The 24,798-nt window shown below is 37.4% G+C and overlaps 1 protein-coding gene and 1 long non-coding RNA gene across 5 annotated transcripts in view; one reads left to right on the forward strand and one right to left on the reverse strand.

The window, feature by feature from the left end:
- LOC136246934 (uncharacterized) overlaps nucleotides 1-24,798 on the reverse strand; it is a 43,502-nt gene that overhangs the window by 9,931 nt on the left and 8,773 nt on the right. For all 4 annotated transcript variants that reach the window (XM_066038536.1, XM_066038537.1, XM_066038534.1 and 1 more), the window contains 6 exons: nucleotides 23,098-23,163; nucleotides 18,283-18,582; nucleotides 18,002-18,229; nucleotides 14,223-14,294; nucleotides 13,893-14,165; nucleotides 5,859-5,954 (listed from right to left, as the gene is read on the reverse strand). In XM_066038536.1, the coding sequence (XP_065894608.1) occupies nucleotides 5,859-5,954; nucleotides 13,893-14,165; nucleotides 14,223-14,294; nucleotides 18,002-18,229; nucleotides 18,283-18,582; nucleotides 23,098-23,163 (1,035 nt within the window). The remainder of the gene's footprint in view (nucleotides 1-5,858; nucleotides 5,955-13,892; nucleotides 14,166-14,222; nucleotides 14,295-18,001; nucleotides 18,230-18,282; nucleotides 18,583-23,097; nucleotides 23,164-24,798) is intronic.
- Nucleotides 304-2,570, forward strand: LOC136246936 (uncharacterized). The gene is made up of 3 exons (XR_010696936.1): nucleotides 304-405; nucleotides 1,681-1,752; nucleotides 2,267-2,570. It is a non-coding gene; the product is annotated as an uncharacterized lncRNA (long non-coding RNA).

Consider the following 24,798-nt stretch of genomic DNA (forward strand, 5'->3'; position numbering starts at 1 on the left):
GAACACAGCAATCAATATTTAGCATAGTTACAACTTCTGCTTAGCATCGGATTGTATAGTTTAAATTACTAGCTACTTACAGACTTTACAATATAAAAATATGGCACTTGTAGAAATGTGACTGTTTTATTAGAGTATCTCGATCTACTTCAAGCATTGACTAATTCAAGTGAAGAAGCTACGCCCCTGCCAAGAGATCTTGTGAAATGAAATGAGAATAGTAAAGAAAAGGCAAGTATGTACAGAGACAATAGAGGGGCGCGTAATTATGTCCTGTTGTAAATAAACACCTTTAAAATTTATATTACTACTAAATAAACGCACCAGAATAGGCTTGTGTGGCTGTTGTCTCCAAGGTTGTCTCATTATTTGTCTTTTCGTGTTGAAGGGATTTAGTCGCAATTGGTGAGTTTAACTATACATGTATTTGTGTTGTAAAACTTAATTGTAAAAAGGCGATTAGCACATATCATGATAAACATGTATTTGTCACAGTAGAGTCTCTCACGAAGTCACGATTATTATGAGACATTGGACCAGGGTAAAAATTTACTGCTATATTTAGAGGTTGTAGCGTTTGTATATCTTAGTATCTTAATAAATAATCCCCCATGATCACTAATCACTAATAGTACAGTGAAAACTGGTCATTATTCAGGCCGTAGGGACAAAATTTTCTAACCTTGCCTTTTAAAGAGGTGGCTGCATTATGCGGCCTTAAAAAAAGGTAAGAAGCATGCTGTTCTAACTGGCTATAGAGATGGATTTAGTGTATGACAGCGTATGAGACAGTGAGTGCTGGCAGCAAGGGGGCAGCCAATCTGTTAGAGCACCAAAAGCACTGCTTCAGACATAGGCAGTTGACTGTCAGCCCCAAGTGTAAAAAGTTTCACTGTTGGTCCTTATAAGCTCCTGATGAAGAAAGTGATGAAGTCATTATCCATAGGATATATTTTTCAGAGTATCCATTTCAGTTCTACAATATAGTAGCCAAGCATAAGATGAACATAACACAGCATTCCAGTAGTTTAGTGGTGACCACAACACTGCCTGAGTTAAACTGTGGTGAGATTTGAGACTACCAGAAGCCCTGGAATGTCTTCAACACATGAAATACCAAATATCTAATGCCTGGCTTTCATCCACAGTGGACCTGTCTTGGTGGCCACTTGTACAGAAGGGAAACAGCTAGTTGCCACACCCCTTAATTATCAATTTGTAAAATCGTTAGCAAAATTGTGTGTGCGAGCAAGTGCGATGTGGCAGTGCCGTGTATATGGTTGCTGCCTAGCAGTGACACATCACGAGTATTGAAGTCACAATGCGTTACTGTATCATCCATCTAAATACAATCTCTGAATGTGTCATTTTGTGTAGAGAGCAATCTTCCACAAGAAGTGACCTGCAGGTTTCAGTGTATATTGTTAACCATTAATATTGTTCACAATATTGTGAACTATATGTACAGTGAAACCTCACTTAGTGGCCACCTCTTTAATAAGACCACCTCATTATATTGGCCACCTCTAGTAGGTCCCAAATATAGCTAAGCATTACTTATGACCTCATTAATAAGGCCACCTTGTTATTCAGGCCAAATTTTTTGGTCCCACAGCCTGCCATATTAATGAGGTTTCATTGTACTTATGTGAATTTTTATTTTTCGTAACTTTTCTTCAGGTTTACTGATGGGCACTATGAAGCATTGTTGACTGGTACGTGTATAATGTGGTGACTTGAAATGCTAAAACAGTACGTAGCGTGTCTTGTATGTACATGTAATGTGTTGTAATGTGTCCACACATCCACACATCTTAGAAATAAATGTAATTGTATTCTCTATAAATAGTCAGTTCCATTGTGCCACTGGGTCATAAGTTGGTTGAGTATGGATCATCCAGGGCACTTGAGTCACATTTTGTCCTGGCCAAGTGGATCTCATCCACTGACAGAATATACAGGATCAGATCACGTGTATAAATTACGGTGGAACTTGTTTATTGCCACCTTCACTCATTCAGCAGGTAACAGTGTATAAATTCTCAATTGGAATTGGCTTTTCAAGAGTGGTTGTCTTTCTATACTAGTGGCCATTAAGATAGGTTGTACTGATAGAGTGTACATACTAGAGATGCAACAATATCCTCCACTTAGTGTCGTTTGATAGTGATGCAATGGAGACTATGTATTATTGCATTTAAATACTATACTATTATATTGCAACTCTAGCACGTATTTATAACAGGAATGTTTGTTAACCGTTTAGACATACTGGAGCCACACCCACTCATCTGGATTCTACAAATGGAGTCATACCAACTTGTTGTCATCATACTCACTCGTTACTCCCATTGTGTTTGGATGAATATACATGCCGTCATGTGAGACTTGCTACCATGGCGGGCCACTGGAAAACATTTGCATAGCAGTTATATTACAGTCATTATTGTACAATTCTTACATTATTGTTGTGAAAAGTGTTTGGTATTCATGTGTCTCCTCTGTATGTTGTAATTACATGTGTAATTTTGTGTGGGGGTGCTATAAAATGCAATAATGCATGGTGACAATTGTATTAGGCGATTTTGCACACTTCCTTTTAAGCTAGCTACATGTGCTAATTACTCACAGCTTGTGTCAACAACTGGTAACCGCAGTTGTACTCTTGTGTCATTCTTTAAGCCGCGCCCTTAGAGGACAAATTATGTGGGGGCGACTAATTTCAAAACGAAGGATGGTATGCAGCACCATAGATTAGCTATATCTATGGACTATAATCTATGGCAGCACACTTCTTGGTGGCTATATGTACTGATTAACTACATAGAGCGCCAGTTCATCAATACCCAGAGACCGCAGTTGTGCTCTGCGTCATTCTTTAAATTCCGAGTAAAATTCTTAGAGAGCAAATGACGTGGGGGCGACTAAATTCAAATTTCAAACTAGCCATTCTCGAAAACAAATGTTTCAATCTGAACGAAACTTTCAGAACAGTTTAAAGACACATTGCCCTACATGCCAAGCGAGTATTGCGGAAAACAACAATCTGGGATTTGTATTTGGCCTCTAGGTCGACTGAGGACGACTGAAACTTTGTTTGGTGCTGAAATCACGACTGTAGGGTAATCATGTATGGTGAAATCGATGATGTGAATCTTGAGGTGATTGAGTGAATACTGAAGCGATAACAGGGCGATCAATGTTCGGAATGCACAAAGGAACGCAAGGCATACACCTGCGGTTGCGTCTAACCGCATGCGATAAAAAAAAAAATAAAAAAAAAATGAAACGTCCCCTTTCATGTCGGCAATCTCGATCACGAAACAATCGGCATGGATTTGCTTCACTGCTTGTGTGGTAGTTACTAGTGACACGATGAGTTCAACTCCAGAGTTTCAGAGGGATAGCGTAAGTGACGGGTGGATTACAGGAAGGCCAAATTTGAGAACGTTCGTTCTTGTAAAATCCTCACGTAGTGGTCGCGTCATTTATTGTCTGCGGCGCGCGTTTCTGCTTTACTGGCCGCGCGACTCACTACCGTGAGTCTTGATTAAACAACCAGAGATTGGGTTTTTCCTTTTTTTTTCTTTCTTTTCTTTTTCTCCTATATTTTATACACTTTGTAAACACCTATTATAAAACACATACACATTATCTGATTACACTGAAACTTGGCTCTTGTGATGGGGACCCAAAAGCAAATGTCAGTACCATTTTTGCAGAAATTTAATGATTTTTAGTAGTATGTAAAAGATTGATCTGCTCCCACATTTTCAGAGCAAGCTACTTAAAATAGTAAGTCGTCAGTCTGTAGATACAATAACCATTGCAGTTGAAGTGCCATTTTGGTGGTTTAAAGGAAATTAGAATACAGGATATTGAATTAAATGATTCGAAAATCAAATAAGGTACAAGATCAAGATCAAGTGCACAAGATCAAGTTTTATGAGTAAAAAGTTTACCAATATTCAAACTACTTGAAGAAGTTGGTTTAAAACTGGTATAATACATGGACTAATTGATAACTTGGTTAGTGCAACTAGCTTGTATACAGCATAGATAGTAAATCAGAGAAATTAAAGTATTTAAAATTATATTTAAATGTTATGGAAAGTATTTGTATTTGTAGTTAAATACTGTCCTGACCAAAGTATTTGTATTTGGAAAATTTACAGTATTTGTATTTAAATACTATGCAATGTATTTGGACCCAAGTCTGGCTGTGAAATGGGTTGAACATAGCTGACAACAAAGTGTAATGGATATTTCACTTTTCAGATGAGAATTGGTAGCTGGGGTGTGCGGCGTTATTTCTTTTGATATGGTATGCATGAGTTCACCAGTCATAATGTAGTGAAACATGGGATTAGGGAATAAATGTTCTCAGGTTAAATCCCTTATTTCACTACTTCATAATTCTATAATCCCTAATTGAACTTAAAATTTCTAATTTTCTTTACAATGGAACCTCAGTTATCCGACCAGGGGTGGTCAATAAGTCTGAAAAGTCAGTATCTTTGAAACTGTGTATAAATAACCTTAAAATAGCATTAAGAACATCTTTAAAATTAAATATTTCAGCACCCTAATAGAACAGTCACTACTCTAATAGAACAGTCATTTCCACAGTTCAGCTAATCTAGAATCCAGATAAGTGTGGTCCAGATAACTGAGGTTCCACTGTATTTTGTAATGTACATAATTATGACTGCTGAACCCACACATACTGCATTAAAAGGAAGTCTGACTTTATGTTTTTTATCTGAATGTGTGCTCTAACTATCAATCACTGAAGTGGCTACTTCACTTCATTCTCAGCATTACAGACAAATGGCAATAGGAAAAGCTCCCATGAAATCAATCCAGTCACTGCAGAAAATATGGATGATTCAGTAAAAAGGTGATATACGTAGTTAGCAAGTACAGGGGAGCAATATCGTGCTACCGTGAATTGACACTTTGTACTGTCAGTAAAAGGGAATGGGACAAAAGGAGGGCAAACGTAAATCCATGATTCACACATTGTACATACTGTGGTATGTCATACAGCACCTGTCAGACTGAAACAACATAAAACAGTTTAAAATTAAGTGCATAGCGTTAGGCATTTGGTAGAAAATTTGTTAAATAAAAGTAATATTTCTTAGCAGCTTATCAGAAGCACTTTTGACTCTTCTAAAGATGCTTTTGAGCTTGATACTACCTTACTAATACTTCCAAGGTGTCATGAAGGTATTGTGAGGCTGGTTTCTGGTCAATATATTTTGTAAGAAAGTGCAACCCCCATGATCCCTAATATATGTACAGAACTACAGCACGCTAGTATGCAAAGAGGGTCTGGGAACCTGCTCCCCAGGACATTTTGACCCTCTGAAATTGAACCTGAGAGTGATTGTAGCAGTTCATCGGAATAATATTAATATTAACTTGAATGTTGCATTAGGGTAACTGCTCTATTAATATAATTTATAGAGTATCTCAATAATGATGCATATATAATAGTATCGAGTAAGCCTATGTAGTGGCATGCCCCCTCTCTGTCCAGCATATTTTTGTGAATCAGACTCACAAAAAATTGAATCTGCGAGTGATATCAGCAGTCACCATTATTTTTGTATTATGGTGACTGCTCTATTAAGGTATAACAACCTTGATACTTTTATAGTGGATTCAATGGAATTACAGGTAGCAAAGAATTGTATAACTAGCTATTTAGTATAATGCAATCAACACGATTGCTCAATGACAGCTAGAGATAATGTTAGAGGCCCTCCATAATCTCTTTGACAGAGACTACAGTCCTTCTTGACCCTTCTGTGCTGCCCCTATGTATAGATACATGAATATGATTCACTTACTAGATAATGGTGAGTATTGTTGTTGAACAACTGATGATGACTGAATATCAGTAGGCGATGCACTGGCACCAGTAAACTGAAAGCACTGTACAAACTCTGCAGAATTATATATATAGTGCAGATAAAGATATGAGAATACAACTTACAACAAGTATAAGAAAAAAATGGGAATTTTAAATTAGATTAGGGACAATGTGTAATGCTGCAATAAAAAGTACTGAAACAAGCTGGATCGGAGTAGTACGTAATGTCCAAATACTGTAAAACAATAAGAAGTGAGTATCCCTACTGTACACTTAATGCACAGTAGGGATACTCACTTCTTATTGTTTTACAGTATTTGGACATTACGTACTACTCCGATCCAGCTTGTTTCAGTACTTTTATTGCAGCATTATACATTGTCCCTAATCTAATTTAAAATTCCCATTTTTTTCTTATACTTGTTTGTGAAGTTTTTTTGCAAGCTCATGACCACTAAATATCTGCTGAGTTACTCACAGCACTATTATACTAGATTATGACTCATATAATAACAACTAATCAGTGGGCGTGGCTTTACAAAAGCCTGCAGACAATAATGGACGTGGATTCGTGCATATCTACATGGGCATGGCTACCATATGTCTACAGACATTAACCCTTTAAGGACCAGCGTCGTACATGTACGTCCAAATATAGCCTCACGCGAAAGCCCAGCGTCGTACATGTACATCCTAGATATTAAGTAGTAAACAGAGCTATATCTTCGCAATATTAGAAGCTATGGGAAAGACGATTTTGTTCGCCATTAGTAGGCGATTCTTTTGATATACAATGTCAATACATTACATGAAACTAAACTAGCCTTATAATTTTAAGTATATTATATCTAATCCAAAACAGCTAAGCTGTAAAAAAAGTGTGCGGCCCTCAGAAAGGCTATGGTGAAAAAAGATGTGAAATCCAAGGTGGCGGCCAAGAAATGGCTGTGATGGTAGGTTAATGGTAAAAATTTTAATAACGACAATTCAGGTGAATTTTTGTGCCGCTTCACAAAATTTACCTAAATTGTCATTATTAAAATTTTTACCATTAACCTACCATCACAGCCATTTCTTGGCCGCCACCTTGGATTTCACATCTTTTTTCACCATAGCCTTTCTGAGGGCCGCACACTTTTTTTACAGCTTGGCTGTTTTGGATTAGATTTCATTTCTTTTTGTATTTGTATACCCCAAAGCCGGCCTATGGCCAGCTTTGGGACTTTTTTAACCTATGTTTTTTTCTTTACTACAGGAAGAAGAAAAGATGAAGTAGATGTACTTTAAATATTTTATCAGTAAATGTACAAATTATATATACTGTATAATACATAATTATGTGACCGGATTTGCGAAAAGGGGTCTTCCACACACATCCAATTTGCCAACTTTGACAATTGATAACTTCAGATTGGAAAGAGCTATTGTCTTGAATTTTGGACAGTGGTGAGCACCACTATAGCTGAATACGTGGTGACATTTTCAGGTTAATATGTTACTTGAACACTGAGTTATGGTCTCCAACGGTTACGGAATTGGATGTGTGTGGAAGACCCCTTTTCGCAAATCCGGTCACATAATATTATATTGATTACAGAAATCTCCATGGTGGTTTCTTTGTAACTGAACACTCTACAAGGTGACTTCTTCTAATTGCTCTCTCTACAGGGTGAATTGTTTGTAGCTGAACGATCTACAAGGTAACTTCTAGCTGATCTCTCTACAGGGTGATGTGTTTGTAGCTGAATTCTGTATAGGTGATTTGTTTGCAGCTGAGCTCTTTACAGAATGGTTTCTTTGTAGCTGAACTCTCTAAAAGTTAACTTCTTCTAATTGATCTTTCTACAGGGCAATTTGTTTCTGGCAGAATTTTCTACAGGGTGATTTCTTTGCAGCTGAACTCTCTACATGGTGGTTTCTTTGTAGCTGAACTCTCTTCAAGGTAATTTCTTCTAGCTGATCTCTCTACAGGGAGATTTGTTTGTAGCAGCTGAACTATCTACAAGGTAACTTCTTATAGCTGATCTCTCTACAGGGTGATGTGTTTGTAGCTGAATTCTGTATAGGTGATTTGTTTGCAGCTGAGCTCTTTACAGAATGGCTTCTTTGTAGCTGAACTCTCTAAAAGGTAACTTCTTCTAACTGATCTTTCTACAGGGCAATTTGTTTCTGGCAGAATTTTCTACAGGGTGATTTCTTTGCAGCTGAACTCTCTACATGGTGGTTTCTTTGTAGCTGAACTCTCTTCAAGGTAATTTCTTCTAGCTGATCTCTCTACAGGGAGATTTGTTTGTAGCAGCTGAACTATCTACAAGGTAACTTCTTATAGCTGATCTCTCTACAGGGTGATTTGTTCGTAGTTGAATTCTGTACAGGTGATTTGTTTGCAGCTGAGCTCTTTACAAAATGGTTTCTTTGTAGATGAACTTTCTCCAAGGTAACTTCTTTTAACTGATCTTTCTACAGGGTGATTTGTTTGTAGCTGAACTATCTACAAGGTAATTTCTTCTAGCTGATCTCTCTACAGGGTGATTTGTTTGTAGCTGAATTCTGTACAAGTGATTTGTTTGCAGCTGAGCTCTTTACAGAATGGTTTCTTTGTAGCTGAACTCTCTACAGGGTGATTTGTTTGTAGCTGAAATCCCTACAAGGTAACTTCTTCTAGCTGATCTTTCTACAGGGCGATTTGTTTGTAGCTGAGTTCTCTACAGGGTGTTTGTTTGCAGCTGAATTCTCTACATGGTGGTTTCTTTATAGCTGAACTCTCTACAAGGTGACTTCTTCTAGCTGATCTCTCTACAGGGTGATTTGTTTGTAGCTGAACTCTCTACAGGTGATTTGTTTGTAGCTGAACTCTCTACAAGGCGATACTTCTAGGTGATCTCTCTACAGGATTCCTTGTTTCTAACTAAACTCTCAACAGGGTGATCTGTTCATAGCTGAACTTTCTACTGGGTGATTTGTTTGCAGCTGAACTCTCTAAATGGTGGTTTCTTTGTAGCTGAACTCTCTACAACGTGACTTCTTCTAGCTGAACTCTCTACAAGGTGACTTGTTTCTAGCTGATCTCTCTACAGGGTGACTTGTTTCTAGCTGAACTCTCTACAGGTGATTTGTTTGTAGCTGAACTCTCTACATGGTGGTTTCGTTGTAGCTGAACTCTCTACAAGGTAACTTCTTCTAGCTGATCTTTTACCACTGCATATTTGTTTGTAGCTGAGTTCTCTACAGGGTGATTTGTTTGCAGCTGAACTCTCTACATGGGAGTTTCATTGTAGCTGAACTCTCTACAATGTGACTTCTTCAAGCTGAACTCTCTACAGGGTGACTTGTTTCTAGCTGAACTCTCTATAGGTGATTTGTTTGCAGCTGAACTCTCTACATGGTGGTTTCTTTGTAGCTGAACTCTCTACAAGGTAACTTCTTCTAGCCGATCTTTCTACAAGGTGATTGAGTTTTTTGCAGCTGAACTCTTTACATGGTGGTTGCTTTGTAGCTGAACTCTCTAAAAGGTGACTTCTTCTAGCTGAACTCTCTACAGGATGATTTGTTTGCAGCTGAACTCTCTACGTGGTAGTTTCTTTGTAGCTGAACTCTCTACAATGTTACTCCTTCTAGCTGAACTCTCTACAGGGTGACTTGTTTCTAGCTGAACTCTCTACAGGTGATTTGTTTGCAGCTGAACTCTCTACATGTGGTTTCTTTGTAGCTGAAGTCTCTACAAGGTAACTTCTTCTAGCTGATCTTTCTACAGGGTGATTTATTTGCAGCTTAACTCTCTACAAGGTGACTTCTTCTAGCTGAACTCTCAACAGAGTGATTGATTTTTTTGCAGCTGAACTCTCTACATGGTGGTTTCTTTGTAACTGAACTCTCTACAGGGTGATTTGTTTGTAGCTGAACTCTCTACAGGGTGATTTGTTTGTAGCTGAACTCTCTACAGGGTGATCTGTTCATAGCTGAACTCCCTATAAGGTAACTTCTTCTAGCTAATCTTTCTACAGGGCGATTTGTTTGTAGCTGAGTTCTTTACAGGGTGATTTGTTTGCAGCTGAACTCTACATGGTAGTTTCTTTGTAGCTCTACAATGTGACTTCTTCTAGCTGAACTCTCTACAAGGTGACTTGTTTCTAGCTGATCTCTCTACAGGGTGACATGTTTCTAGCTGAACTCTCTACAGGTGATTTGTTTGCAGCTGAACTCTCTACATGGTTTGTTTCTTTGTAACTGAACTCCCTGCAAGGTGACTTCTTCTAGCTGATCTCTCTACAGGGAGATTTGTTTGTAGCTTAACTCTCTACAGGTGATTTGTTTGCAGCTGAACTCTCTACATGATGGTTTCTTGTAGCTGAACTCTCTACAAGGTAATTTCTTCTAGCTGATCTCTCTACAGGCCGATTTGTTTGCAGCTGAACTCTCTACATGATGGTTTCTTTGTAGCTGAACTCTCTACAAGGTGATTTCTTCTATAGCTGATCTTTCTACAGGGTGATTTGTTTGTAGTTGAACTCTCTACATGATAGTTTCTTTGTAGCTGAACTCTCTACAAGGTGATTTCTTCTATAGCTGATCTTTCTACAGGGTGATTTGTTTGTAGTTGAACTCTCTACATGATAGTTTCTTTGTAGCTGAACTCTCTACAAGGTGATTTCTTCTATAGCTGATCTTTCTACAGGGTGATTTGTTTGTACCTGAACTATCTACATGATGGTTTCTTTGTAGCTGAACTCTCTATAAGGTAACTTCTTCTAGCTGATCTCTCTACAGGACAATTTGTTTGTACCTGAACTCTCACATGATTGCTTCTTTGAAGCTGAACTCTCTACAAGGTGATTTCTTCTACTGATCTTTCTACAGGGTGATTTGTTTGTAGCAGAACTCTCTACAAGGAAACTTCTTCTAGCTGATCTCTCTAAAGGGAGATTTGTTTGTAGCTGAACTCTCTATACATGATTTGTTTGCGGCTGAATTCTCTACATGATGGTTTCTTTGTAGCTGAACTCTCTACAAGGTAACTTCTTCTAGCTGATCTCTTTACAGGGTGAATTGTTTGTAGCTGAACGATCTACAAGGTAACTTCTTCTAACTGATCTCTCTACAGGGTGATTTGTCTGTAGCTGAACTCTCTACAAGCAAACCTCTTTTAACTGAGCTCTGTACAGGGAGAATTGTTTGTAGCTGAACTATCTACAAGTTAACTTCTTCTAACTGATCTCTCTACAGGGTGGTTTGTTTGTAGCTGAACTATCTACAAGGTAACTTCTTCTAGCTGATCTCTCTACAGGGTGATTTGTTTGTAGCTGAATTCTGTATAGGTGATTTGTTTGCAGCTGAGCTCTTTACAGAATGGTTTCTTTGTAGCTGAACTCTCTACAAGGTAACTTCTTCTAGCTGATGTATCTACAGGGTCACTAGTTTGTAGCTGAATTCTCTACATGGCGGTTTCTTTGTAACTGAACTATCGGTAAGGTGACATCTTCTAGCTGATCTTTCAACAGGGTGATTTGTTTGTAACTGAACTCTCTACAAGAAAACTTCTTCTAACTGATGTCTGAACAGGGTGAATTGTTTGTAGCTGAACTCTCTACAGGGTGATTTGTTTGTAGCTGATCTCTATACATGTTACTTATTTCTAACTGATCTCTTGAATTCTGTTCAGGGTGACTGCTCTATTAGGATGACTGTTCTATTAGAGTATCTCGATCTCGCACTTGCTACACCAAGTTGGATTTCGTGTTATAACTCCGTGGCTTTAAGTCTGATTCTTCTACACCATTGAAGAGCTTTTCTAAGATGATAACTCCATCTGTACAGCGATTTTCAAAGCATTACCCCAAGTGGTTTATCTGGTAGGCGTGGCAAGCATAATAATAATAATAATAATAAAAATTAGCTAATCTTGATTGCGTAATTGTTACACACTGTTGATTTTTTCGCTGTATCTTCCTGGTTTTTAGCTCGATTTCTTTCAAACCACAAAAGGTTTGAGGTTCAATAGTTAACCTATTCACCCACCGATTTTCAGCTTCTTATACGCGGTTTACCCTGTAGGCGTGACAACATATTGGTGTTATTTTTCGTGCATAATCGCTCATAACTCTTTGCCTGTTTATGGTATTCCACCCAAAGTTGGTACAGAGATGCGCCTTTATACCCCCCTTCTGTGTGCCAAATTTCAAGGCAATCGGATAACGCGTTCGCGTTTTATAGCAGGTTTTGTAAGTGTGCGAAAAGAGGAAGAAAAATAAGAAGAAGAAAAAAAACGAAGAAACTAAGCCAATTTTTGAAGTCGCATATCTCAGGCATGACTGAAGCGATTTCGCTCAAATTTGGAATGTGGAGTACTGAAGGTGGAGGGAATGTACACAGCAAAATTTGTCTTGTTTCATCAAGGCAGCACAGAGCTACGGAGGTGCGAAAATTGCGTTTTCTTTCTTCCTGTCAATATACTCACGGGGTTGCGCGCCGGCTTCTTGGGCCGCACGTCACACTACCGTGTGTCTTGATTTACACAACAACAAAACTAACCTTGTACAAATCCGCCCATAACTTTTGCCTTGTAGCTCATAATGAGCTACAATAAACTTCACGGTGCTCTTCATTTAGAGATGCATCTAATGATATACAAGATCACGTGATGACGCTCTTTAAAAGGAGTAAAGCAATGGCTTGTAACGGATTGCATCATGAAGAAGACCAGTGTTAACAAATCACCATGCTAGTTGAAAATAGTAAGTTCATACACACTAATAACTTAGATATTTCTGCTTATTATGGATGGGCGAATCTGTACTACAGTTTGTATTAGCCCTTACTACTTCCTGCGGTTTTGGTGATGCTAAAAACTTGCTAAGTAACACAATACGCAAATTTCATAAAACTTGCGGGTTTTCAGGGTAGGCACTGCGTAAATTACTGTAGTCCTTAAAGGGTTAATTTACGTAAGTGGGCTTGCATTCGTGCATACCTACACACTGATGAATGGACGTGGCTACCATGTCTACAGACTGTAATTTACATAAGTGGGCGTGGCTCACGAGAGAAGCAGAGCAACGCCATGACATGTGGTAACACATCCACATTAAATTTAGCACTAGGGTCAGACCCGAATAATCTGTAAAGCAGGACCTGGATGACACGACTCGGTTTAACATTGTTACTAATTAAACTATATTTATTGACTTACACATTGCTATATAGTTCGCCGTGAGTTGCTCTCTCTGATCGATATCAACAGCGAGTCTGACGTACGCGTGTGTTTTTGGTACAACCGGCGACCACGAGTATTTGAATAGTTTGATGCAATATACACTGGTATGGAAGCCGTACTGTAGTCTATTAACACTCCGCAGTAGAACCTTGACTGATGGCCATGGTAAAGAAGGATAAAAGGTAAGACAATAGCGCAAGCATTGTATGTTTATCAATGTACCAAAAGTTTGTTCTTAAGTGATCTAGAAACATTTCTGCGAAAGAATTAGGGCTGTAGCTGTAGCCAGTTTTCCGCTATGCTTGACTGAAGGCATCAGGCAGGTAGGCAGGCAGTAGAAAATTCCATTGACTAATTTTAAAAAAAAATTCTGTAGCAACTCGACGGAAACGTTTCAGGTCGATCTGAAGACACTTTTGGGCTTGGTTTTACCCAAACAATACTGTCATGTTGTTATGAGGAAAAATCGCGGCAGGTTTTTGGGTTATATTATATCATGGATCGCCCCCACACCTTCGATGTCCCTAATATACAGTACTATCGTACTGTATGATAATGTGTGAAATATTTTCTATCAACAAAAAAACAATGAAGTTGTGAAAATAATGCAGCATTCAAACACGTGGGTGAAAAAGTGATGGCCTACAATGGCATTACAAATGCACACAGCCATTATTAAAACTTATTAGCACTGACAATATTGCAGCCATTTCTTGGCTGCCACCTTTGATTTCACAACCGTTTTTTCTACAGCATGGCTGTTTTGTGTGGATTTCACTTGAGATAATTCACATTACTCACCAGATCTTATTTTGCTGATCAACATGTTCAACTGTTGTGATGTACTGATAGTCTCCAGTTGATCACACAGATCAAGTAATTCTTCTCTACAGCTCATCCTCTCAATCAAACAATCCAATATTATCTTATTAGCAGTAGTGTAGTCACCACTACTCAATATCATACAAATCTGATCATCACTGATATAATTCTGTAACTTCCCAACACTTTGTTCATAGTTATCAGGCATCAATCGTAGTATAGATTGATAGTGTGTCCTTAGTTGAGAGAAATCTAGTAGTTATACATGTAGACTGTATGACTCGATAACCACAATATATACTAACATACCTTTGTTAACTGTAATTTTTTGTGGTGTACGTGGGTCTTGTACTCCAACAGCATACGGTTGAGGTAAACAAACTACGTATTTGTGAACAAAGACATGAGTAAAATTCTATAAAATCTGCATGGTAATTATACAAGTACTGTACGTAGCACAATACATCATGGTACACATGTACTAAGTTTGTATAGCATACACTGTATTATGTAAATCCAAAGATATAGAAAGTTGAACAATTTAGACAGGTAACAAAACAGATGGAAAAGCTTGAGATGACAATTATTGTGGCACTCTATTATTTGCATAAGCCCTTGGATTATGGACACTATTTTAAAAGGACAGAAACAATTGATTGATAGAACCTTCATAACTCATATCCACCTGCCATTGACATGTTCCAAATTCAGGATTGCAGATTTTCAATTCAGATACATACATACATACGTACATACATACATACATACATACATACATACATAAATACATACATACATACATACATACATACATACATACATACATACATACATACATACATACATACAAACAAACATGCAAATACAACTAATTATGTAAATACAAGGGCTGGGAAATATACCACTAGCATTGCCATTTTATTGTATGAGTTGTAGAAACAAAATACAATACATGTTCACCTGAGCCATCATTTCTTGCTAATAACTGTTGTTACATGGGCCAGCTGCCCAAAAATTTTGTAGCACTGTGAAGCCATTTAAATAGCAGAACTGTTTATCAAAAAAGTGCTTTGATACAGGCTAGAATAAGTGGGTTATGAGGCTTTAAAAATATCCCATATATTTAGTATAGATGATTCAGGTGCACAAACATGTTTACAACATGAAACATACTTATTCTAGGGGTAGCTGGAAAAGGCGGATATAGTTGGAGACGGACATGGACACAGATATTTTTAAAATACACTTTTACATTTACAAAACAGTTATTTTTCATACATAACACTGTTTTTTACAGCAGCATTCGCTTCTAGACCCAGGCATCAATCTTGTCATAGCGCTTATCCATCTATAAGCGCATGTGCAAAGGATAGACTAGCACTCTAAAGACCATAATAGTGTTGTACACCTGCTCTAGAAATCTAATTCAGTGTCATAGAGATTAAGCTGGCATGTCCCAACCTAGTCTCATAGGCAAAGTCCTTGAAACCCTCCTTGTATACTTGGTATAAGCGCCTGCATCTTATACTAGAAGGCGTAAGATGGTGGATTTGGCCTGCTAAGCTAAGTTACATGGGGCATACAAACTAATCTCTACAATTATATAACTCTGTATTAGACTTTAGAGTATGTGTACAACACTATAATGTGACTGGATTTTGGAAAAATGATCCAAACCGTACATTAGAAGTTTCGAGATAAACAGTTTTAAAGAATTCAAGCCAGCACAACTCTCCAGGGATAGCAAGCACGCATATGAAATTTACACTAAAGATGCATCAATCTGTTACCTTTCAGACCACTTCCAGTCCTTGTAGCTGCTTGTAGAGTTTCCTGCCAAATAAGATAGAAAATCTGAGTTGTTGGATGAGCGAAGTAGTATCACAAGTGCTCACAAAGGGGTGGAGGGTAGGGGGTGGTGGGATGGGCAAGGGTTAGACCTCAAAATGGAGACAGATCATGATTGGAGTCCAGAGACAATATTACAGGGCTGTGCTGGCTCTTTAGTGGTTGGTATGTAGCAAAATCTACACAACAAAGGTGGGTTAGACCTCAAAATGGAGACAGATCATGATTGAAGTCCAGAGACAAGATTACAGGGCTGTCTGGCTCCTTGGTGATTGGTATGTAGCAAAATCTACACTAAAAACATCTGGCCAACATTGTCAGGCTGTCCATTAGTAAACCACTGATTCTAGCCAAGCCAGGTCCTTCACAAGGCCTAAAACTGCTATTCAAGCTCTACACACCCCCCAGAAAAGATGTCTGTCCTCGAGTAGTTTGAGTGGTGATGAGTGTCAAAACTACTAGTACGATAGTGTAGCTATCCACTGGTGGTGTTAGTTTGATTTTGCCTCATGTGTGATTTGGATCGGTTTTGTAAAATCTGGTCACATATGGTCTTTGGCATTCTGTGGAGTGCTGGTCTAGTCCTTTGCATGTGCGCTTATGAATGGAAAAGTGCTATGACAAGATCGACACCCGGGTCTGGAAACGAAGACTGCTGTAAAAACAACATTAGGTATGAAATATAACTGTTACATAAATGTAAAAGTGCTTTTTGAAAATGTCCGTGTCTGTGTCCGCGTCCTTGTCTGATTGTATTCACCTTTTCCAACTACCAACTACCTTTACTCTAGTACAAAACCATTGGGAGTGAACACATGTTCAACTCTGATATGGCTATATTTGGCGTGGGCTCAGGTGACCGCAAACTGACCATAGGCCTGAGCCTATAATGCTTTTGAAATAGCTTATTATGCTTTTGAGAAGTGATTCAACACCCACCCCACCCCACCCCCCCCCCCCCCCATATTACTTGTGCCTCATTTTGTGTCCTTAGAAAACTGGTATATCAATGGTTCTATTAAACCCAAGTTAAAAAAAGTAACAAAATTGTGCAAGATCTTGCAAGGTCACAATAAATCTTGCAAGATTGGTGCAAGGAAAGGACCTTTTTACATGCACCCCAAAAATCGTGCAAGATTGGGCAAGAATTTTGCAACAATTGTTCAAGTAAATTAAGGATCTTTTTACTTGCACAAGTGGAAGAATTGGCAAGATTTGTGCAAGAATTTGATGCAAGATACTTGCAATTGTTTTTATTTTATATTATTTTTTTACCTGGGAAGTATCTAATACATCTGCTGTGATCATTCTAGGATAGTTCAAACATGTTGACCGTTTTTAATCTTTATTTTTTAATTTTTATGACTTTACAGCACAAGTGTTGAAAGTCTGTAAGAAACCTGGTCTTACATCCTGTTTAAAGATGTTATAAAATATAGCTACTCTTCCCATCACAATTAACTATAGATTTAATTTTCACTGTGTTTTGCCTGCATGTTTTATTACACTATCACTATCTGCATTATACAAAATGTGCAGAATTTCAGCTTCTTTGATACCGGTTGCACAAAATAATTATGCCTATTATGCTGGCAGTATGCTCAATGCTTTTGCCTACCTACAATATTATTCCTTTACTTATGCTGGCATAATCGGCTCATGCCTAAACTTATATGACATTGCTCCTTGTTCATGAATTTGATATGAACTGCAGCCTAAGTACTGTAAGCTGAATACATAAATTAAGCTTACCTACACAAGTGTCTAACACATGCAATGACTATGTATATTCAGCCCTTAATAAAGTCTCCCTTAGGCTAAAACGTTTCTCAAGTGAGTGTGAATAGTGATGCAAACACACAACATATATTTCCAAAAGAACTTATACATGACTTATGTGCTCTCATGGCCAGCTTAGAGCTGACTGTGAGAGTGTACATATTATTATTATTAGCACTTTAATTTACAGTGACCAGCACTGAAGGTCTGACAGCAATATGTGCTGCAGCCTTAGGATTACCTAACCTAATTTCAAGGACTTAGACCTAGTGACTTGACTTACTGACTGATAAAGTGTAACAAAAAGGGGCCAAAGTAAGGAAAAAAATCCCTCCAACCCCAGGATTCGAACTGCAGGTCACCCAATGTCTAGTCGGGGCCACACTCAGCCTTCCTCCAGGAGGGATGTATTATCTTCCTTAAACCTAAAGTATTTATTATTAGCATATACTAGTCTTTACCTGTTGTAACTGTATGTCCACCAGCACCAGTAATAGACCTATTGTTAACAGGCCATGAAGTTGCAATTTCATAACTCATTGATGCTATACTAACAACAGCAGTTGTAGCTGATGTGTCATGTTGTGTACATGTCACACTGTGTGACTTCTTAACTGTAATAACCGATGATCCTTGAAGTGAGGAAGTAGTTGGTATCACTTTAGATGAGGGAATTCCTTCAGTTAAAGCTACATGATAATGTAAATTAAATTACATACACCAGTGAACCATCACCACTTACCACATCTTAGCTGTTGTACACAACCAGTTGATTGATCAGACTGAACCAAATTGTCCATCACATCACACAATCCTACTAAACTATCACTACTTCCATTATAACATAATTTTACTATAAGGAAAGTGACAATCTTCTCGTTGACCAGTTGGGCTTCACATGATGATGATATCATAGTACCCAGTTGTTGGTGATCATCATTTGATAATTGGGGTAACCTTTTCAACTTGATCAGTGTAAACTGGTAATTATCGAGTAAACAATTACACAACAGAGGAAAATAATGATCAAGCATTGTCCTCTCTATATAAAAAAGAACATGTATCATTATACAGTACAGTAGTGTATTGTATAGTTAGTATGATGAAGGTTTGCAACATTCCATGATGGAGTATAAATTGATGAGAACCAGTCTAACAATGCTTTCATGAAATTTTAGTGTGATATTTTAGGCCAGAAAATCCCATACCTTCATGATCCCCTAGTATTAAAAGTTGTTCCAAATAGCAATTTAAACTGGCATTTTATTTTTAATAATCTTTATGTATAACCAAGCTGAACAGCACCTTAAGTGCAACCCTACATACTTCCAATAAGTAGCAACAAAATAATAAAAATATTTAGTGGAACTTTCTGCTTACTGACTGACTGACTATCTGTATTTACTTATTTACTTACTTACATTTATTTACTTTTTTACTGACTTACTTACTTAACTTGATAATGGCTAAGGCTACGGGTTTGATTCACTGCTAGAAACCACTTCAATCTGCTACCGTAGTATTTATAATGCATGCTCAATAGGCCTGAGTGCTTTTGAAATAGCCTATTATACTTTTAGAGCAATGCTCCAAAATCCCCCCAAGTATGGTACAATTATGCCCAGTTGTGTCTCATTATGCTCCAAATATGCTCATATAAAATTATGTCTTGGCTGCTCTATTGGAGTATCTAATGCATCTCTGTGAACGTTCTAATACGACATTCAACATGCAGTGACTGTTCTGTTAGAGTGTATTGATCTTTTCATTCACACAAGTAGCTGTAAATCTGATTTGTACTACTGTATGTATGCACACAATCCCATTCTGCATCATGCAAAATATAGAGATTCAGCTTCTCTGATACCTAATGTACAAAACTTGTGCCAATTATGCTAGAATTATGCTCAATGCTTTAACTATCTGTTATACCCAAAATTTTGCTGGCATAATCGGTGCAGGCCTAGCATTACGGACATACTTTTATCTTCCTTTGTGTCCCAGAACCTTTCGCTGACAATGCAAGTGTTGATTTGCAATAGTATGAGACGGCTTCCCTGTTGCTAGCTGACATATTTATCGCCCGTATTTTCCATAGCAACAGGATTGCTTACAGGGATGCTTCTCGTACTGTTCTTAGCATGATACAGCGTCCCTTTGGCTAGCTAACATGCTTATATATTGTGCTTATATATTGCCCGTATTTTCTATAGCAACTGGATTGATTACAGAGATGCTTCTTGTACTGTTCTTTATTTGGAATGCTGTGTAATGAGTGGAACATAGCTGAAACGACGTGTAATGGCCCCACTTCACTTTTCAGCAATTAATTGTTGGGGCATGCGTTTAGATGCAAATCAATTTTATGGCATGCCTGATGTCATTCTCTCTTTTAATGTGGTATACACAGGTTTATTACTCATAATTCATAAAGAAACAAGTCCAGGTGTAGAAGAAAGAAAAAGGAATGTTGTTAAGTTGGATTAGGGATCAAAGGAAAAGGTGAAACATGAGAAAGGTTGTCTATACCTGCAGATATACAACTGGACACTTAATCTCTAAGCTATTCCCTAGTTTCACTACTTTTTTCTTTGATCCCTTAAAATTCCCAATTATGTACATATGTATTATAAGATATAATGTGGTTGTACTCTGTAGTAGTAATACTCATGAAGGTTTACGTTTTTCTGTCAACAAATCAAAAACTAGCCTCTGATGACAACTTGGTAGCACTACTTGGAATTTAGACATAATAAAGCCCAAACATGCCTTCAAAGTGACACAAAATCACAGGCTTTAGCCTTCTCACAGGTCCCTAGTGGGATAGCATTTAATAAAGCCCCCTTGATGGTAAGAAGTCAATGATTAAGTAGAGGTCGAATGCAGAGAAGATCTCAGATCCCAGTTGTTGTGGCTCCTCTGGTGCATGTCTAGACTGCATATTGCAGGGGATCAAGTCACCACTGGATCTGGGATTTTTTTCCCTGCATTTTCAACATTTCAGTAACATGTTTCTGACTCCCTGTATTCACAGGCTTTAGCCTTCTCACAGGTCCCTAGTGGGATAGCATTTAATAAAAATGGTTTCAGAAAGCTTATATAGAAATTTAAATTATGCGTGACCCACTGAATGAAACTGGCCATTTTAGCAAATTCAAGGCACACAGTAGTGTGTTGTGCAGCCCAAAAACCTGGAATTCCACAGCACGGTTTTGCTGAACCAGTCACATTTTATCATTTAACCAAATTAATTGATAGTGATGACCTGTTCTGATTTAGCTGTTTATTGTGATTGGTCTGATGTGAGAAAAATTAATGGCCAGCTGGGTGCTAACTAAATAGCTAACTATTGTAAGTGATGCATTCAACAAAGTACAACTCTCAAGTGGTCTCAACTATCAATAATTCCACAGCAAGGATGGGTTTCTTCACTGTTTGACATTGTTGAGACTGGATCGAGACACACTTTTTTTCCTACAGTAGCAGGTATTTGTGAGTAGTGCATATGTGACTGGATTTTGGAAAAACGATCCAAATCGCACATTAGAAGTTCCGAGATAAACGGTTTTAAAGAATTGAAGCCAGCATAACTCTTCAAGGATAGCAAGCACGCGTATGAAATTTACACAAAAGATGCATCAATCTGTTACCTTTCAAGCCACTTCTAGTACTTGTAGCTGCTTGTACAGTTTCCCGCCAAATAAGATAGAAAATCTGAGCAGTTGGACGAGTGAAGTAGTATCACGAGTGCTCACAAAGGGGTGGAGGCTGGGGGGTGGCGGGGAGGGCAAAAGTTAGACCTCAAAATGGAGGCAGACCACGATTGGAGTCCAGACACGAGATTACAGGGCTGTGCTGGCTCCTTAGTGGCTGATATGTAGCAAAATCAACAGAGAACACGTCTGGCCAACATTATAAGGCTGTCCACCAGTAAACCACTGACTCTTGCCAAGCCAGGTTCTTCACAAGGCCTGAAACCGCCATTTGAGCACTCCACACCACCCAGAAAAGACGTGTGTAAAAACCAGCCTCGTGTAGTTTGAGTAGTGCTGAGGGTCAAAACTTGTAGTACGATAGTGTAGCTATCCACTGGTGGTGTTAGTTTGATTTTGCCTGATGTGCGATTTGGATCGGTTCTGTAAAATCTGGTCACATATATAGCTCGATCACATTTCTAATGAGACTTACCTGCAGTATTTGATCATGATGTGTAACTTTTGTAACGCGTTAGCTATGTAACATTATTACTTAATGCAGTATCCAAGTAATATAACATGCTACATTTCTTATGCTAGTAATTTCTTACAGATAGTTACTTTACATACGTAATGCGTTATTAAAGTAACACATTACTACTCGTTACTGTAATATTATAACCTAACGGAGTATTAACATATTACTTAACTAGCATGTTACTGTAATATTATTATCTAACAAAATACCTTAATACATTGTGTAATGTGTAATATAACACAATTATAGTAGTAATATATTGCAACTGTAATGTATTTCATTGAGTAACAAGTAATACATTTTTTTTAAAAAAAGTAGTGGTACAACACCGCTTACCTGTACATAGATGACCTCACTTGTTTGATTACTTATTATTTCTATGATATCTATATTCATATTTAAAATCCTAATGTTAGATTCAGGTGCAAAGTTCCAACTTTCTAACTAATTTCTTCTTTCTTTCTAACTATCTAACTTTCTAATACAGCAACCATAGTAAACAGTTAAATAAATATAGACAGATCACATCATAGGTACATACCATCTACAGGAGCAAGATTAACACTGTTTCTATATAGAAGTTCATTGCTTTGTCCAACAGATTAACTATTGATTAATTCTCATACAGCAATTGGTTCTTATGTTTAAGTAATTGTATTGATTTTATCTTTTGTCACCATTATGATTAAATATTACTAATATTCTTTTCAAGAGTGCATTATATTGTACGATGAATAAGTGAGTACTAACATTGTTAAACATGTCATTCTATATAATTATGTTATTATTGGTTACATTATTTATGCACAAAACGAGCTGCTACCCCATGTGACAATTGGAATTCGTTTGGCAGGTCAAAACATAGATCTACTATTAACTTGATACTAAAATTCAGGGGCAGTTCTAGAAAATCTGCTGACTGGTTTTTTAACTCCAAAGTAGGAGAACACCATGTAAGGTCATAGCAATGGTCAACGTTTAGCTACTGATGGTTAGATCCAGGATTTGATTCTACTCCGACATAGCATGGTAAACTAATTAGCAATGTGCAAAAACTTATGATATTGTTACACAGCTGAATTTCACTATACCAACCAGCTTTAGCTTTAGCAAAGCAGTCACAACACTTACAGTCATTGAAATAATAATATTTAAGAGGCGCTTATTATACTTAAAATGGTGAAAGCATAATTTTAGGTGATTTTGTGACAAATGTAGGTAAGTATTAATTTCTGAAATCCCCAGAACTGTGCCTGCAAAACTTATTGGCACACTCATTTTATTATTAGCTACATACACAAAAACTTATTCACATGTCTTTTACCTGATGACTTGAAAAGAAATGATAACTGATTGACTGGATGAGAAACTTTCTTTTCCACTGGATGGTCTACAAGAAGTAATGTAAGATCATACCATGTGTCTTCATATACATACACACAGTACATGTGAATCTCAACATGAAGGTCACAGGACCTGATGACATGATGATACATTCGATTTATATGCCATGGAGGTTGACTGAACAGAGAACGGAGAGAAGGTCATCCACACTACTAAATCTATGTGAAGCTCACATCTGGTATACTTCAATGATTGTTGCATAAGGTATATGCCAGGTTCATACATTAGTGCCCCTCAGGGCACAACATTTATTTGAGTATGTCGAGGGTTTCTATGGCAGTTGTTTAACTGCTTATATTTCAGATATGATGAATGGTTTTTATACTTGGCTATTGTTCCAGACTCATTTTGATATCACATGATGTTCAACTATGACAGCTGTATACTGTATAGCTACCTGCAAAGAAGACCAGAGCTACAAATTATAGAATAGCATAAAAGACAAATGTCATAACAACGAAAAATTAACCATTTCCCCTAGCAACCTAAATTTTACATAATTTGTAGGTGTCAATGTCTAAAGTCACCTCTATATACAAGTCATGAGATATCACATTTTCAAAGTTGTAATTTTCCCATACATTGTCAGTGAGAGGGGCAACAGTTGCCCCTTCTGGGCAATCACATAAATTATGGGATTCAAAAATATCATATCTTAAACGTATACACACTATCCATTTAAAACTTGGAGAGATTATTGCTGATATTTACACCTACATGTATAAATTATGTAAAAATTGAGATAAATTTTTTTGAATTTTTGGTTTTATACAGCATACATTGAAATCTCTCAATTAAGTGATTACCCAGAAGGGGCAACTGTTGGACATCACATGGATATGTATGGGAAAACCATAATTAATTTCAAAATGTCACATCTTATGATACATATATGCTATCCTTTTAAAATTTGGAGAAAGTACTTTTAGATATTGTCACCTACGTATTATGCAAAATTCAGGTTGCTAGGGGTAACAGTTATTATTTTACATTATAAAGCTTTATTATGAAATTTGTCAATTGTAGTAAGGTGTATTTGCTTGCCATGCAAGCAGCATTTGTTTACACTATAGCACAACTAACTATAGACATTGTGTGCATATACCTTTCAGTTTTTTTTGATAATGCTTCACATGAAAGTGAGTGTGTTTTTGTGTATATAGAGTTGATATACTACAGTGTACAGTGTAGCTATACTCAACCATTAGAAATTGGCTGGCTACACCCCTGAGTACGTACAGCTCGGTTAAGTTAGCAGAGAGTAGTTGTAGAGCACTGAACATGAATATAAAAGATTGAAAGAATCTAGTATATGTGACCGGATTTGCAAAAAGGTACCTTTTTCACACACAAAATTTGACCCATTTTTTGAAATTTGAAGTGTCATAACTTTTTAATCATAGCATACTATTGCCTGAAATTTGTCATGAGTATAGCTATGGTATCTGGCTGCAATGTGATACCAAGTGCAAGTTAATCAGTGTAAGGATTCAAATGTTACATCATTTTGTTTGCTGGTATGTAAAATGTGTGGAAAAGGTACCTTTTCGCAAATCCAGTCACATATAAGCATTCACATATTTCCAACAGAGCAGCCACAGTATGTTTAACTCTGACAGAG

The sequence above is a fragment of the Dysidea avara genome, chromosome 2, assembly GCF_963678975.1.
Source record: "Dysidea avara chromosome 2, odDysAvar1.4, whole genome shotgun sequence".
NCBI lineage: Eukaryota > Metazoa > Porifera > Demospongiae > Dictyoceratida > Dysideidae > Dysidea > Dysidea avara.